General features: G+C 43.2%; 1 protein-coding gene across 1 annotated transcript in view; it reads left to right on the forward strand.

Annotated features, from left to right (window-relative positions):
• AR (androgen receptor) overlaps positions 1 to 18,332 on the forward strand; it is a 223,131-nt gene that overhangs the window by 90,309 nt on the left and 114,490 nt on the right. Inside the window, exon 2 of the mRNA XM_033137128.1 lies at positions 9,931 to 10,082. Within this exon, the coding sequence (XP_032993019.1) occupies positions 9,931 to 10,082 (152 nt within the window). The remainder of the gene's footprint in view (positions 1 to 9,930; positions 10,083 to 18,332) is intronic.

Genomic DNA, 18,332 nt, shown 5'->3' on the forward strand with positions numbered 1-18,332 from the left:
CACAATTCTATGATTCTGTATACTTGTAGCACTGAGTGACCATGTACCTCAGTAGTTGTATAAGAAATAAAATCATGCCTTTTACACACACACACACACACACACACACACACAGTCACTTGAGCTCTGCTTTTTAGGTACTTTTAGTTTACGCTATATCTTTTCAAGGAGGGCAATTTGCCAAACCCCAGAGTACCAGCAATTCAAATTATTAATATTAAAGGTCTTCCAAGATTTGGCAGTATAGCCCGTGGCTGCTGTTAAGAGATGAGAAGTTATTTTCTCTTTTTTAGGTTCCCCCCCCCTAAAAATATCTATATACTTCTCTGTGATGAAGATATCTCACAGTGCTTTATGACAATAAATAAACATAAAAGATGGTTTGAGCAAGAAATGTCAATCCTGGCCCAACTGCTCTGGCTGCCATTTAGTGCTTATAAAGCCTTAAAATGGCCCAAGACCGCAATACCTCAAGGGCCGCCTCTCCTCATTTGAACCAACCCAGACTCTGCGATCATCATCTGAGGTCCTTCTTCATGTGCCTCCTCTGTGTGAGATCTGCAGGGCAGCAACAAAAGAATGGGGCCTTTTCGATGGTGGCTCCCTGTTTACAGAATGGTCTCCACAGGGAGGCTTGCCTGGTGCCTTCACTACGTATTTTTAGGCACCCAAAGGTTGAACTGACCCCTTATAAAAGCGTGCACATGATTTACCTACACACCGCATCCAAACACATTTAACATCACAACACACAGTTTGCAAAACTCTGATCCAAATAAGTCATTCTCTTCTAGGAGTACCTGCAATTACCGGTACTGCATAACCACCGACTCCACCTCTTATGCCAACAAAAGGGTGTTGGCAACTGGTCTCTTCAGTGATTGACTTGAGTTTACAGAAGCCTCCTGTTGTTTATTGATTCCGTTAATTAAGTTAGGCTACAATCACAGCTATGCTTTGGGAGTAAGCCCTGGTTGAACACAGTGGAGCTTACTTCTGAATAGACATACACAGCACATGAATATGTCCCCACAACACCGTTTGGGGATGTCCTTCCTCAGTGCAGTGATGCCCTACAGGGTGACATCATGGGAGCAAGAGAGTGTGATTCACTCTCTCCAAAGCCAGGCTGCAGAGGAAACTTTTGGCTACGTTTTCCACAACCACTTACTTTGGGTTAGCTGCCCATTAACACCAGATTTATATTCGTGCAGTGAGATCGCTGTTTATGGTACTGTAGTCTAATCATCCCATGTTACCCTGTAATTCATATCAAGCGATACAGTTTGTGCATTCACAAGTACTAAAGCGGGGTTGGGATTCTATTCCACTAATTAAACATCTGTGGAAAGCAGGTTTCACCTTCCTGGCATCCATATATCTTTGATACATGAAACAGACACACAGACTTTCACCACATGAAACATATTGTGCAAGTGTGCATTCACAGGTACTAAAATGGGGTTGGAGTTCTATTCCACTAATTCAACATCTGTGGGAGTCAGATACAGATGCAAATACTAGATATGAAATCTATTTCATCTTCCCATCGCCCATATATCTTTAAGCGCACACAGATATTCACCACATGAAACATACTCTATTTCTGTGTGAACATAAATTTGGCTTGCTTGGTGTTCTGAAAAATTACTCCTGGATCTCTGTGCCAGAGGTTTAATATCTCAGTTGGGGTTAGCAAACACTTTTTACCTCATCATTGTGAACATGCCTGTGGCATTAAAAATATATTGCATAATACAAAATTCCTAGTCATCTAAGCACACAGAGTTAATGAAATGAATGCAACAGCATGCCCATGCATGTACAAACTTCCCTTGAAGAAAGGTTGCAGCCTTTATGACTCTTTAGATAAGGTGAGTTAGAGGCGACACGATAGAAGTTTATAAACTTAAGTTACGGATGGCACGGAGAAAGTGGATAGAAGTCTCCTCACTTTCATAGCACTAGAACACATGGGCATCTTGTGAAGCCGAATGTTGGAAAATTCAGGACAGGTAAAAGGAAGGACTTATTCATGCAGCAGAGAGTTAATCTGTGGAACCCACTCCTACAGGAGGCAGTGATGGACAACAACTTGTATGGCTTTAAAACAGGACCAGAGAAATTCATGGAGGTTGACGGCTACTAGCCATGATACCCATGCTCTTCTTCCATAGTTGGAGACAGCAATGCTTCTAGATATCAGTTGCTGGTGACCGCAGGACAGGAAAGGGCTCTTTTGCTGGAATCCTGCTTGGGGGTTTCACACAGGCACTAGTCTGTCTACTGTGAGAGCAGGATGCTGAACTAGGTTGGCCATTGTCCTGATCCAGCATGCTCTTCTTATGTTCTCTGTTTTTTCCCATCTCTGTTCTGCTCATGCAAAGCAACCTGTGACTGTGGTGAGGAGCTATAGTTTAGGGGTGGAGAAGAAGGTAGCAGGTTCAAGCTTTACATCTGCAGTTGAAAGGTTCAGGTGGCAGCTTATAGGGGGGAAACGTGTATTGGGTTCTGAAGGTCCCCATGCACTTAAATGGTAAGGAATTAGGTTGGTTGAGATTGGATTGCTAGCACTGACTGTGAATTAAGAGTTTGTGGGAAAGACGAAAGCCCCATTACGACCATTTGGAGAACTATTTGCCATCATATGCCAACCTGGTGCCCTCCAGATGTTTTGGTCCACATCTCCTGGGGCTGATGGAAGTTCTTGCTCACACATCTGAGAAGTGCCCAGTGGCTGCTAAAGTTATTGGGGCCACTGCCCGTTTTGGTTTCATAAATTCATCCATGGTGCTCCCTACCCTATAAAAAGCATCATTCAGAATAGTGGTTTGCAGAATGACACACTAAGGAAGATACTGTATTTTTCGCTCCATAGGGCGCACTGGACCATAGGGCGCACCTCATTTTTAGAGGAGGAAACAAGGGGAAAAAAATATTTTTCTGGTTTTCCTCCTCTAAAAGCCCTGGTTTTTTGAGGATCAGCTAAAAGTTTTGCAGCTTTTTTTGCAAAGGGAAAAGCCCTGGTTTTTTGAGGATCAGCTAAAGTTTTGCAGCATTTTTGCAAAGGGAAAAACCCTGTTTTTTGAGGATCAGCTAAAAGTTTTGCACTATTTTTTTGCAAAGGGGGAAAAGCAAAGCTCCTTTTGCAAAGGGGGAAAAGCAAAAAGGGAAAGCTCTGTTTTTATGGGGTTCAACTCATATTTCTGCAGCTTCTAAAGGAAAGGGGGCCTTTTCTACAGTTTCCAGGCAGATAATCTAATCAGCCAGTCACATGTAGCTGGGGAAACAAACAACCTCCCTCTGCAGCACATTCAACAAAGGAGGGTGGGCCTGAAAGGGAGCCAGGGACTCTTATCTCTCTCCCGATCTCTTGCTGATCAGCTGCTGAGCGGGGTCCTTTCAACACCCCCTTTTCTCTTTGTGAAATAAAAAGCATGATCCTCTTTTGGCCTCTGGGCAATTCAGCTCCAGGGACCACCATTCGCCCCATAAGACGCACAGATATTTCCCCTTACTTTTCAGGAGGAAAAAAGTGTGTCTTATGAAGCGAAAAATACAGATAACAAAAAATCAAAAATCAAAACAGTAACAATGAATTGCACATTTATTCAAAACCAAATTAAAACTTTAATTAGTTTAGTAGATGAACTTAATCAAGTTAATCAATGCTACCAGCTTTTCGTAGTCTGTTTCCCCCCCCCATAATTTTTATTGGTTTTTAAACATTTTAACGAATTCAATTCAGTTTCAATGCAGTATTCCCTTAATATTTTGACTTCCCATCCTTACTTCCATGATGCTTCTGTTCAAATCGTTCATCTACTGCCATTAATGCAATATTTTTTTCTTATAACATATATTGTACATTCCATTCCATTCTCATTCTCATTCTTTTGCTTATACTGTATTTGAAGTCCTGCATGTGATTTCCTTTGACTATAATATATTCTCAGATAATCCAAAAAGGGTCTCCACTCTTCCACAAACATTTCTTCTTTTTGGTCTCCTATTTTTGCCATTCATTTTGCCATCTCCACATAGTCCAATAATTTCAAAGTCTGCTCCTCTTTCGTTGGAACTTCTTTCCATTTCTGCACATGCAGAATTCTGGCTGCGGTGGTAGCATACATAAACAATTTAACCAACTTTTGTGGGACCTCTGCCCTATTATTCCCAAAAGAAATGTTTCATTCCTTTTGGGGATAACTATTTTAAACTATTTTTTATATTCTTCAATTCAAAAGCCTGTCACTTTTTTGCAAGTCCATCGCATATGAAAAAATGACACTTCAGACTGTTTGAATTTCCAGCATTTACTTGATACAGTCTTGTATATCTTGGTCAGTTTATCAGGTGTTAAATACCACCTGTATCCTATATTTCATATCTTGTGCACCTCTAGGCTTTTAAATCTATCTACCAAGTAAAACCTAATGGGAACTAGTTTTTTGCAGCCTGATAAATCGATATTGTCAGGGAAGGGAGATTTTGGCGTCCTTTGACTGCAGAACAACAATATTCACCCAAGCAGTGCAGCTCCTTCTGTGTTAATAAACACAGTGTTTGAGAACAGCCTTTTTATAGACTGTGTAAAGAGGAAACGGCTGTCAGAGCTAAGGTTGCACCCGCAAGGTGAGCGGTCGTCCAAAGAGCAACAGAGTAAAACATCATCATTAACTGTCAAGGGCTTGTCATACGCAGTAATTGGCTGGGAGTGGTGCAGACTCACAAGCCCTGTGTCTGGGTTTAGAAGCCTTTCTGAGAAGCACACTGCCACTCTGGCTTTTTGTGGGGCAGCCAGATGTCTCTTATTGCAGCTGGTGTGATCAGTGACTAAACCCCAGTTTTCCTCAGTTCCAAAACCACAATCCAGTTTCACTGCAGGAAGGATTATTGTTGTTTTGTTATTAAGTGCATTTATATCCCACTTTTTCTCTCCCATGAGCTCCAGGTGGCCTTCTCCCCATCCTTGTGTAAACCCCACAACAAATCTGTGAGGTAGTTTAGGCTGAGAGGCCCCTGTGGTCACACCCAGGGAACTTAATGGCTGAGTGGGGGATATAAACCCCTGTCTCTCCCAGGTCCTAGTCCTCATTTAAGCCCCACAACAACCCAATCAAGTTCATCAGTTTTGTTGAACTAATTAAAAAGTTTCAGTTGGATTTGGAATAGATGTGCAATTTTTGGTTGCTGTGTTGAATCAGGCGGCTCTTCTGAATGGTGTTTTTTATAGGGTTGGGGGCACTAGGGGTGCCTGAAAAAGCTTGCTTTAAAGTTATACTGTAATAGCCCCTCATTATTTTTCCCCTCTGGCATTTCCCCCTACCTCTTAATAGCTGCTCAACAAACAAGCCCATTAGGTAAAAGCAGGGGAGCTTGGTGGGCTGGTGGGCACCTCCATAGGTGTTCCACTGTACCATCTCACTAAAAGGCAGTGGATTGTGGTATGGAGGGAACTACATTTCTCTGGTCAGGTGGATTTGTTGGGAAATCTCTTTTAGCTTGAGGGCCATATTCTCTTCTAGGAAACCTGGCAGGGGCCATGTGGTTAAGAGCGGTAGACTCGCAATCTCGTGAACTGGGTTCGCATCCCCGCTCCTCCACATGCAGCTCCTGGGTGACCTTGGGCTAGTCACACTTCTTTGAAGTCTCTCAGCCCCACTCACCTCACAGAGTGTTTATTGTGGGGGAGGAATGGAAAGGAGGTTGTTAGCCGCTTTGAGACTCCTTAGGGTAGTGAAAAGCGGGATATCAAATCCAAAAAATCCAAATCCAAACATGCCAGTGGTGGGTGGGGCCAGAGGCAAATGGAAGCAAATGCATTATTATTATTATTATTATTATTATTACTACTACTACTACTACTACTACTAAATACGTTTCTTTATAAAAGAGATAGAGTGAGGAAAAAATAAAAAAATGAGTGTGGATGAATTTTTTTAAAAAAATACTGTTACATTACCATACATTAATATACATATGTGTATATTCTTATTATCCTAGCTCACATTTAATTGTCAGTAACCAAATATATTCTGTGTAAACTCATTCCAAATATCATTGTTTTTAACCAGATAAAGTCTGTGTCTATAAGCTGTCTGTTTATATGTACCCAGTGTTGTCATGTTGCCAAGTGATTGATTCAGGGGAATCGTATCTTCCAGTTCATCAATATCAGTCTCTTGGCCACCATCAGGGTGCATAGAATCCATTTTTGCCGTCCTGTTGTTAATTTACATATGATGGGTATATAGTTCAAGAGCATATTCACCTCTGAAAATCTTAATTTGGTTTTTTTCTGTGGTGTCTTGTTTATACATCTCCAACAAAGAGCTACATTAGATAGTCCTTTCTTATACAAAGGGAGTCCAATAAATGCTAACTAATAGTTTTTGTTGATTTAGTCTTAGTTTAAGATCCATCAATGCATCTGATATCGAAGCCAATACATTTCCCCACTGTCTAGGTAATAGGGAACATTCCAATTATTTATTCCAATCATTTCTTAAACTTTGCACATCAAACTTATTTGTTGATGATAAATATTTATAAAACGCTTTAAATTCAAATGCAGATTTGGCCTTTCTACAACAGGCTAGTTTCTACACACATGCATTATCACAGTATCCTCCATCCATCCATGCAAGAGGCATTGAAGGGTGTGCCAGGCAGCAGAGCCAGGCCAGAGTCTTGGTGGTGCAGTCCCTCAGAATTCTCTGATTGGCTGCCAAGACAACCAGCCAGAGGGGGGGTGGGAGGTGGAGCCAGCACTTGAGCGAGGGGGAGGGGGAGAGAAAAGGAACCGTTTAGGGCTTGATTTGAGATGGGGGATAAGGATTAGGATAGGGTTTGTCTGAGGGAGAACTGGTTCTGATTTGAGCCAAACAACCACACTGAGGAGACTATCAGTAGCAAGAGGAAAGAGCCTTGCAGCTTAGATAGGAAGACCGAGTTGAGTGTCTGGGGAATATAGACAGGAGTAAACTGGAGGGCTGAGTCTGAGCCAGAAGCTGTGGGAATCAGACTATCTCATCTCATTCCAGTCAGGAGGGGAGATTTATTTTAAGTAAAGAAGACTCCCAAAACAGTAACAAGGGGTGAGGTGATCCCCTGGGTCTGCTATACTAATTAGAATACCTCAGGTGTGGGATTGTTGTTGTTTTTTAAGTGAAGAAAAGTGCCTCTTTGCTTGTGAACCAAATTAATAAACTGTGTTAAAAGCGTTGACCTGAAGCATCTGCCCAAACTAAGCATAACAACCTAGAAAGGAGTAATGGAAACTGAAGTGTAACAACTGATTTTAAGTAAAGGGAGTTTGAGAGAAGCTGTGACTGTCATACTGTGTTTAAGCCTGTGGCGTCCCTATATTTAGTTTAAATAATAAGTTCTACCTGAAATAATGTGTCTCCTGACCTAAAGTTGTTTCACCAACTTTGGAGTTGGTTCCCCCCCCCCCGGGGGGGGGGTAAATCAAACTTTCCTTGTTTGATTAACTCCTGCCTGAGACTCCCTGAATGGCAGTTTCCCTCACACAAGACCCCCCCCCCCATAGCCTGTGGTAAATTGCAGTCATTTATTTAATTGGCGTAAAGTGAGGTGGGTCCACTTTAGTTAATTGGGGGCAGTTAGCAGGGTGAGAGTCCGCTACAAAGGGTGAATTCAGATCAGGCAGAAACACTTAATGAGGGGTGAAGTAAGATCAGCTATGAGTGTGGTGATCTGGCTGTTGATTCTCTGACTATTGATTAGCTGGGATTCCTGCATTTCATAGGGTTGGACTAGGTGACATATGAGGTCTCTACAATTCTCTGATTCTACAATTCTAGGTAGAACAAAATAAAAAATAAAAAAATCCTTCCAGTAGCACCTTAGAGACCAACTAAGTTTGTTCTTGGTATGAGCTTTCGTGTGCATGCACACTTCTTCAGATACCAAGAACAAACTTAGTTGGTCTCTAAGGTGCTACTGGAAGGATTTTTTTATTTTTTATTTTGTTTTGACTATGGCAGACCAACACGGCTACCTACCTGTAACTAATTCTAGGTAGGTTAGGCTGAGATGCGGTGACTGGCACTCAAGATCACACCCTGTGAGCTTCATTGCCCAGCAGGGATTTAAAACCTGCTCTCTCCAAGGTCCTGCACTGACACTCTAACCACTATACCACGCTGTGACTTCTCCCAAAGCAAGGGTGGTAGATCTGTGATGAACACGTGCAGGCCAACACTTGATAATGAGCCATGTTCAAAAGCCCAGGGCTGTAGGTTGTTTAAGGGCACAATAAGAGACTGGCAGCTGGATCGGGCCAGCTCTGGTCAAAAAAAATGTTTGAGGAAATGCAAAATGGTCCTGAACCTTGGAAAGTGTTTTGGAAACTAAGGAGGGTGTTTTCATGCTTTTCTGCCCAATTTGCTCCATGTCTGAGTTTGCCACTTCCTTGCTTCTGCTGTCTTTGAAATGTTTCCATCTGTCTTCTTCCCATTCAGAGGGGTTCAAAATCAGTTTTTAATTGCCTTCAAGAGGGTTCCACATAGCACAGACAGAGAATCCTCAATGCCAAGCCCTGAACAGCATCACTTTTTCACTGAAAGATCAATATGAAGCAACCAACTTTTGAAGAGCAAATTGTTGTTTAATCCAAGCACAATTTTCAAGGATCAACATAAGCCTAGACAGCAGAGTGCAAATCATAGAATGTAGAGTTGGAAGGGACACAAAGGGCCATTAATTTTGGGGAGGATGCTAACAGTTATTCATGCAGAATTTTGTTTGTTTGCTTATTTCATAAAATTTATACACTGCTTCATTGTACAAAATCTCAAATCAGTTTATGAAAAGATGAAACAATAAAATTGAGAAAAATTCATAACCATATTGTTAAACATACAAAAGTTAAAATAGTAAAGCAGATTAAGATTTCCTCAACTTTCTAAGCATGTGGGTAGGCTTGTCTAAACAAGCATTAAGTATGAAGTTACTTCCACTGTGGACCTGAACCTCCCAAATAAATACTTGTACTAAGAACACATAGTGTTATATATTAATGAGCTCATACTCCAGGATCTTCTGGAAAGCCACTTGCAGAAACAGGAAACTGGGATGCATGTCCATTGAGATCTGACATATTAATGTGCTTGAGCAAATCTGCATTTCTCATTTCCCAGGATTTCCAGGCCCAAGCAAAGCCAGATTTCTGATGGGTCCTGGCTCTGCCCGATAGCTTGAGAGCAGGCATGTTGAACATCTGGACAGGGGTGACCCATTCCAGCAGAAAGTACATTTAACAATCTGCCTTAAAACTACATAGGAAAAGGCCCTTAACATTAGTATTGAAGACTCCCTGTTGGGTCACATAAACTGCTCAAGTCTGTCTCTACTTACATACATGAAAGGTCTTAGAAAGTTTAACACAGATGGCATTGTACACTAGTTCAGATTTCACACATAAATTCTTAATCTTTCCAACTTCGTTGAAGCGGTTACTCCCATAATGGCACATTTTTTTTTCCATTTATGGTGGGATTTTAGAAAGTGTTTGCAGAAATATCACAAATACTTAAATATGCAATTCAGGCACTGCCACAACTTGCACTATTAAATATATGGGATGATACTGTAAAATGATTCTCTTTGAAGGAATTGCTAAGTTGGTTTCTAGTAGCAGCTAGACTTTCTGTTGCACAAAAATGGATGAACTGAAAGGATCTGTTTCTTGAGTTGTGGCATAAGAATTTACAGAAGTTTGCAGCTGCTGAAAGGATGACACACAATATTCTACATGGAGTTAAGTACCAGTGGAATATTGTCTTAAGATATTTCTCTTTCACACTAATAAACATTTCTGGAATATTCTTTAATATCCAGTAGTTCTTATGCATTTGCCACATTTGATGATGTTTTGCCCTTTTCTCCTTTTTGCTTCCAAAGGTTGGAGTCTGCAAGAGACCATGTTCTTCCCATTGACTATTACTTCCCACCACAGAAGACATGCTTGATCTGTGGGGATGAAGCTTCTGGGTGCCACTATGGAGCACTCACCTGCGGGAGCTGCAAAGTCTTTTTCAAGAGGGCAGCTGAAGGTAATTCATCTTTTTGTGTGTATGTGATGTGTGTGATTGAATGCAAATCAGAAGATGGCTATAGATGTCATTCCCAACACACAGATATAGGATGGGGTACCCCTGGCTTGACAACAGGGCATGACAAAAGGGATCTAGGGAGTCTTAGGAGACCACAAGAACAACGTGAGTCAACAGTGTGATGCAACAGCAAAAAAATCTATTGTTATTGTATGCTGTATTAACAGATATCAAGGGAAAATAATAGTTTCACTCTATTCTGCCTTGGTCAGACCCCACTGGGAGTCCTGGGTCCATTTCTCAGTGCCACAGTTTAAGACGTATATTGGCAAGCTAGGACGTGTGCAGAGGAGGAGGGTGAAGAATATGACCAAAGGCCTGGAAACTAAGCCCTAAGAGGAATGGTCAAGGGAGTTAGGGATGTTTATCCTGGAGAAGATAAGATTGAGAGGTGACATGATAGCCATCTTCAAATATCTGAAGGGCTGTAACATGGGAGATAGAGCAAGTTTGTTTTCTCCTGCTCTGGAGAGAAGGTCCTGAACCAATGGATTCAAATTCCAAGAAAGGAGATTTAAACTAAACATTAAGAAGAACTTTCTTAGGGTGAAAGCTGTTCAACAGTGAAAAAGACTCCCTCAGAAGGTGATGGACTCTCTTTCATTTGAGATTTTGAAACAGAGTCTAGATGGCCTTCTGTCAGGGATTCTTGAGCTGTGGTTAATGCATTTCAGGGGTTGCACTAGACTGAGGCCCCTTCCAGCTCTAGAACGGTGCTGAGATCCCGTTGCTCTGTCCCAGCTTCTGCTAACCTAGCAGTTTGAAAGCACAGATAAATAGGTACCACTGCAGCAGGAAGGTAAGTGGTGTTTCCGTGAGCTCTGGAACTCGTCATAGTGTCCTGTTGCTCCATGCTGACCACATGACCCAGAAAACTGTGTGTGGACAAATGCCAGCTCTCTCAGCCAGTGAGATGAGTGTCATACCCCATAGTTGCCTTTGACTGGAGCGAGACGGCTTTGGTTGCCCTAACAGATTATCTCCGTAGACAGCTGGATCAAGGCAGGTCAGGACTGCTGATTCTTTTAGATTTGTCAGCAGCCTTTGATATGGTCAATCACAAACTTTTGGACCACTGCCTTGCCGACGTGGGGATTCAGGGCACAGTCCAACAATGGCTGCACTCCTTTATCTCAGGTTGGGGAGAGAGGGTGGCACTAGGGAAGGAGTTGTCACCGCGACACTCCTTGCTGTGTGGAGTCCCACATGGTGCAATCCTTTCCCTGATGCTTTTCAATATCTTTATGCGCCCCTTTGCCTAGATTGTCCAGAGTTTTGGGCTGGGTTGTCATCAATATGCTGATGACACCCAACTTTATCTGTTGATGGATGGCCGCCCTGACTCGGCCCCAGACACACTGACCAGATGCTTGGAAGCTGTGGCTGGATGGCTGCATGGGAGACGGTTGAAATTAAATCCTTCGAAAACTCTGGCTGGGTCGGGACAACATGGGGTTGGGGGGCCAACTCCCATCTCTTGCCCTTGAAGCTGACCCAGTAATTCCAGCAGGTGCAGAATGCCGCGGCGAGGCTCCTTACGGGGTCTTTGCTGCATGACCACATTCATCCAGTGCTTTACCAACTGCACTGGCTCCTGGTGGAGTACAGGGTCAGGTTTAAGGTGCTGGTTTTGACCTTTAAAGCCCTATGCGGCCTAGAACCCTTGTACCTACAGGACCGCCTCTCCTGGTATGCCCCATGGAGGACCTTAACGTCCACAAATAGCAACACTTTGGAGGTCCCGAGCCACAAGGTGGTTACATTTGTCTCAACTAGGGCCAGGGCCTTTTCAGTACTGGCCCCAACTTGGTGGAACACTCTGTCACAAGAGACCAGGGCCCTGCGGGATTTGACATCTTTCCACAGGGCCTGCAAGATGGAGCTGTTCTGCCTGGCCTTTAGGTTGGACTCAGTCTGACCCTTATGTTTCCCTCCTCTTATGGTTTTGATTTATGGGCTACTACTAAAATGGGGCTGCATTTTAAATTTTAAATTGTATTTTAACCCGTATTTTAATTAACTGTTTCTTCTTTCTTTTACGTTTTATTGTTATTTTATTGGTGTTAGCTGTCCTGAGCCCGGTTCTGGCCGGGGAGGGCGGGGTATAAAATAAAAATTTATTATTATTATTATTATTATTATTATTATTATTATTATTATTATTATTAACTGTCCAGGGGTCCTTTACCTTTACCTTTTTACCTCTATGATTCTGTGATCTCATTGGGTTAAGCAGCCCAGATTACATTTAATTTCCTTATTAAAACTTTTTAGTAGACAGTAATCTTAGTGTTTGCCTGCTCAGGGTGAGGACTTCCCATATTGTCTTTAAAGAAAGTTTTCCTTTGATTCCACCCGCCCACTCCCAGAAAATGGCGCTGCGTTAGGAAGGGTGGTGGCAATTTCATTATCTGCCAGATTTCCACCTCCAAATAGCTCCCCCTCCAAATCTGTTTTTTTGTTTTTGTTTTTGTTTGTTTTTGGAGGGGGGCATAGCTTGTTAGAGAAATTAAATTATTGAAGGACAAATAGGTTGATAAGGGAAAGGAATGGAACTCTCCTTGTAGTGTGGTATGGTGGTTAGATTATCAGATTAGGACATGGGCGACCAGGGCTTAGATCCCCATATGGCCATGAAGCTCCCTGGGAGACAATGCCGCTCAGCCTGAACTACCTCACATTTTGGTGAAAATTAAATGTGGAGCAGACGGTCTCAGGTTCAATCCCTGACGGCATCTCCAGGTAGGGTTGGGAATCACCCCTGCCTGAAAGGAAAGCCTGGAGAGCTGCTGCCAGTCAGAGTAGGCAATACTGGGCTAGATGGACCAGTGGCGTGACTCAGGTGAACATAAATCGATTGCACTCTGAGCAGTCACCTCAAAGACCAGGATGTGAAGCTTGATGCTTCCCTGCACACCCCTCAGCTCCAGAGCTGGGCAGGTTTTCTGGAGGGGCTATGATTGGGGTTTTGGTGTGGATACCTGGCATGGTGTTGTTGTTTCTTATTTAAAGGTGAAAGCAAGATGGCAAGTTTGTTCAGGCTGAAGGGCAAGAAAAGATTGTGGCTTTTAAATTCGCGAAGATGGGAGGAATGGGCAGCAGTTCAGAGCCCATATATTTGGAAACATAAGCACTGCCATAAATCAGAGGCACCCGGCTGGGGTGTTCAGAGGGGACCCCACCCAATGCCCGTCACATTATTTTCTCCTAACGTAAACATCTACTAAGTGCACTGTCTGCTGGCAGTAATAAGTCATCTGCCACGTTTTTATGATATTACTTAGCAAAGAGGCACATCTTGGTCCGCCAGCCAAAGCACTCGCATTTGAAGATTTGACTGTGCTGTTCCGTCTGACATGTTTCTCAGTCATCACATGGAGGGCTCCTGCGCACTCATTTTTCATGCTGCATGCAGTGGCTTTGCACAGCATTTGTGATCATAGGATTGTAGACAGTGCCACAAATCCACCTCAATGGTGTAACATTGGAAAGTGTTAATCACTTCTCCTACCTGGGCAGTTATCTTTCCACAAGGGCTGACATTGATGCTGAAATCCAGCATCGCCTGAGCTCTGTGAGTGCAGCCTTCTCCCAATTGAAGTGCTGAGTGTTTGAAGACCAGGATATTTGCAGGAAAACCAAAATGCTTGTTGACAAAGCTATTGTACTACCAACTTTACTGTATGCTTGTGAAACATGGACCACTTATAAACGCCATCTCCAGCTCCTCAAAAGTTTCCAGCAACAGTGTTTCTGAAAAAAATTACATATCACTTGGGGAAACAGGTGAACTAATGGAAGAAGCAAAGATCACCAGTGTCAAAGCAATCATTCTTCAACATCAACTTCGTTGGACTGGCCATGTTGTTCGGATGCCTGCTTATCATCTTCCAAAGCAACTACTCTATTCCGAACTTAAAAATGGAAAGCATATGCTAGTAGTCAACAAAAGAGGTTTAAAGATTCTCTCAAGGTAAATCCTAAAAAATGTAATATAAACACCAACAATTGGGGAACACTGGCCTACAAGTGCTCCAATTGGAGAACAGCCTTTACCAAAGGTGTCATGGACTTTGAAGACGCTTGAACACAGGACAAAAGGGAGAAACGTGCAAGAGGAAGGCACATTTGGCAAACCCTCAACATGATCAACTCCTGCCTGGAAACCTATGTCCCCACTGTGGAAAGACATGTGGATCCAGAATTGACCTCCACAGTCACTTATGGACTCACTGTTAAGACCGTGTTCATAGAAGAGTGATTGAAGAAGAAGAAGAAGAAGAAGAAGAAGAAGAAGAAGAAGAAGAAGAAGAAGAAGACTTGAAAGGGATCCCAGGGGTTATCTAGTCAAATCCCCTTCAATGCAGGAATTCCAGCTGAATAATCCCTGACAAGTGGCCATTCAACTTCTGCTTAAAAACCTTCAAGGAGAAAGAGGCCACCATCTTGTGAGGGAGCCTGTTTCACTGTCATAGAAACATAGAATTGTAGAATTGGAAGGGACCCCAAGGGTCATCTAGTGTAACTGCATGCAATTCTGGAATCTCAGCTAAAGCTTTCATGACAGATGGCCACCCAGACCCTGCTTAAAAACCTTCAGTGAATGCTCTTACCATCGTAAAGTTCCTCCTAATGTTTAGTTGGAATCTCCTTTCTTGCTATCATTTTCTCTAAACTAAAATGTCCCCAATGCTGCAAGTGAAGGCACTCCATCACCTTCATCATTTTAGCTCCCCTTTTCTGAATGCAATTAAGGCCTATTTGCACCTTATGTATAAATCACTATTATACCATTTTAACATACATGGCTTCTCCCAAAGAATCCTGGGAACTGTCATTTGTTAAGGACATTGTGAGTTGTTAAAAAGGTAAGGGAACCCCTGATCATTAGGTCCAGTCACGTATGACTCTGGGGTTGTGGCGCTCATCTCGCTTTACTGCCTGAGGGAGCCGGCGTACAGCTTCCGGGTCATGTGGCCAGCATGACTAAGCCACTTCTGGCAAACCAGAGCAGTGCATGGAAACGCCATTTATCTTCCCGCTGGGGCAGTACCTATTTATCTACTTGCACTTGGCGTGCTTTCGAACTGCTAGGTTGGCAGGAGCAAGGACCAAGCAACGGGAGCTCACCCCGTTGGTAAAGGTAAAGGGACCCCTGACCATTAGGTCCAGTCGTGTCCGACTCTGGGGTTGCGGCGCTCATCTTGTGTTACTAGCCGAGGGAGCTGGCATACAGCTTCCGGGTCATGTGGCCAGCATGACAAAGCTGCTTCTGGCAAACCAGAGCAGCGCACAGAAACACCATTTACCTTCCCGCTGGAGCGGTACCTATTTATGTACTTGCACTTTTGACGTGCTTTTGAACTGCTAGGTGGGCAGGAGCTGGGACCAAGCAACGGGAGCTCTCTCCATCGCAAGGATTTGAACGGTCGACCTTCTGATCAGCAAGCCCTAGGCTCTGTTGTTAGGAGACCCCTAATCCCTTCACATAGCTACAGTTCCCAAAGTATTGGTATTAGTCCTATACCCATAGATCTCAGGGCTGTTCACAACAAAAAATCACAATACTGTATAAAAACAGAAAATACATAACACAAACAACCCAATAATCCCCACTTCCACAACACATTTTAAAAGGGCATTGGATGTCAATCAGCCAAAGGCCTGGTTGGAGAAGGTTTTCACTTGGCACCTAAAGATATACTGTATAATGAACACACCCTGGGGAGAGAATTCCACAAACGGAACCACTGCAAAAAAGGACTGTTCTCGTGTTGCCAACCTCCAGACCTCAGGTGGAGGAGGCACATGCAGAAGGGCCTCAGAAGATGATCTCAGGGTCTGCGTAGGTTCATATGGAGAAAGGCAGTCCTTGAGGTATTGCGGTCCCAAGCCATTTAAGGCTTTATAGGTCAAAACCAGAGTAGTTTAACAACCTAGGCAGCTCAGAACTGTATCTCTGTGAGGGGAATAGAGGCCTCTTACCAACTGTCAGTGCCCTTAACCAACTACAGTTCTCAGGAGTATTTGAGGGGAGAAGCCATGACTGTTTAAACCATGACTGTTTATACTGCCTTAAATGTATGGTGCAGATATGGCCTGAGTTGTGCATTGGCACATAGTACCTACCTATTGTGGCACATGGAATCCAGAGCGGCCTTGGCACTAGGATCCTTCATCCCCGCATGGTTTATTTCAGGTCAATCTTAGCAAGGGATATTTTCTTTCTTTGGCATCTTTGGATGAAATTTAGAGCTTGCCAGCTTGGCTCTTGAAGCACTTCTCAATCTCGTCTTCACCAAGGGGTAAAGCACACATCCTGTCAGAGAGCCCCCAAATGTTCTCTGTTTGCCAAACAGCCATCCAATTTGCACAGCTGGATTGGACTTGTCAGACTCAAAAGTGGAATAGCAGCAACAGATATTTGTAATTGGGTTTGGAGGGACATTGGCAGAGATGTCACACAGAGGGATTCCAGGAGTGAGATATCGAAGGGCAAAGAGGGTCAGGCCATGAAGAATCTGCAGGAGTAAAGAGGAGGAGGATTCAGAGAGAGGGACTCTTTTACACTTTGGAATGCCTGGGCAACACAGGGCCTGTTAGCAAAGGGCAAGTTTGCAAGGCGTGTTTTGTTTTTTTTAAATTAAATTAAAAACTCCATCCTGGGCTCTTTCCTCCCCCTCCCCCACCACCCTGGCATTTCCATTGTTGCATTGCACACCATGTGCATAGAATGCGCCTCTCACAAACCCTGGAGGTGTATGCAGGTCATAATGATAAAAATATTCTGCAAGTATGTCGGTGTTGTTTGCAGACTCGCTTCCGTCTTTCCCTTGCAAGAATGAGACCAGGAGTCACCATACAGTGGAGCAGTGGTTCAGAGCTGGAAGACCTTTGGGACAGTCTATTTTCAGCACCTAGTGGTGGCTCCTCTATATTTAGTGGCTGAGGGACATAACATTAATCTTTTTGGATGCTGGCCTTGGATTCTCCTCCATTTTGCTCTGCAACGCAAAATGGAGATATTCTGCAGGCCCTGAAGCTTATTTTTCACCTTCCTCATACAAAGCAATAGCAATTTAGGTAACTTTTATTGAATCACTGCATATTTTTGTTGTTGTTGTTGCTGCTGCTGCTGCTGTTAGAATTATTTTATTTCACAAAATTTATACGTACACCATTCAGTTGTTTAAAAAGAACACCTCAAAGTGGTTTACAAAAGATCAGTAATCACTGGAAACAACTCTTTAAAACATTCAAAAAAATAAAATCAGTAAACTAAAAATAGCTTAAAACATGGGTAGGCAAACTAAGGCCCAGGGGCTGGATGAGGCCCAATCGCCTTCTCAATCTGGCCCGCAGACGGTCCGGGAATCAGCATGTTTTTACTTGAGTAGAATGTGTCCTTTTATTGAAATGCATCTTTGTATTATTTGTGGGGCACAGGAATTTGTTCATCCCCCCCAATATATATATATAGTCCGGCCCCCCACAAGGTCTGAGGGACAGTGGACCGGCCCCCTGCTGAGAGAGTTTGCTGACCCCTGGCTTGAAACATTCACCAGTGTTCTACATGCATGGAGAAGCTAATTTAAAGGAAAAGGTTTTTAGCAGGCACCAAAGAGGACAGCAAAGGTGCCTGACTAATGTGTCAATAGGCAGGGAGTTCCAAAGTGTAGGTGTACTCTAAATGATTGACTGTGTAATGAGGATTATATGGCACCTGCAATAGTGCCAGTTCTGCAGATGTAAGCAGTCGAGCGGGGGTGGAGGTGTAAGGTGATTTCACAGGTAAATTGATCTGAACTTGTTAGGAGCTTTATTGACTAATAGTAACACCTTGATATGGTCTGAAGCTCAACTTTTTAAAAAAAACCCTAAGATCATGGCCACTTGCCCCATCACCTGGCAAATAGAAGGGGAAGAAATGGAGGCAGTGAGAGATTTTACTTTCTTGGATTCCATGATCACATCAGTCACGAAATTAAAAGACACCTGCTTCTTGGGAGAAAAGCAATGAAAAACCTAGACAGCATCTTAAAAAGCAGAGACATCACCTTGCCGACAAAGGTCTGTATAGTTAAAACTATAGTTTTCCCAGTGGTGATGTATGGAAGTGAGAGCTGGACCATAAAGAAGGCTGATCACCAAAGAATTGATGCTTTTGAATTATGGTGTTGGAGGAGACTC

This window comes from Lacerta agilis, chromosome Z (genome assembly GCF_009819535.1).
Source record: "Lacerta agilis isolate rLacAgi1 chromosome Z, rLacAgi1.pri, whole genome shotgun sequence".
In the NCBI taxonomy this organism is placed as follows: Eukaryota; Metazoa; Chordata; class Lepidosauria; order Squamata; family Lacertidae; genus Lacerta; species Lacerta agilis.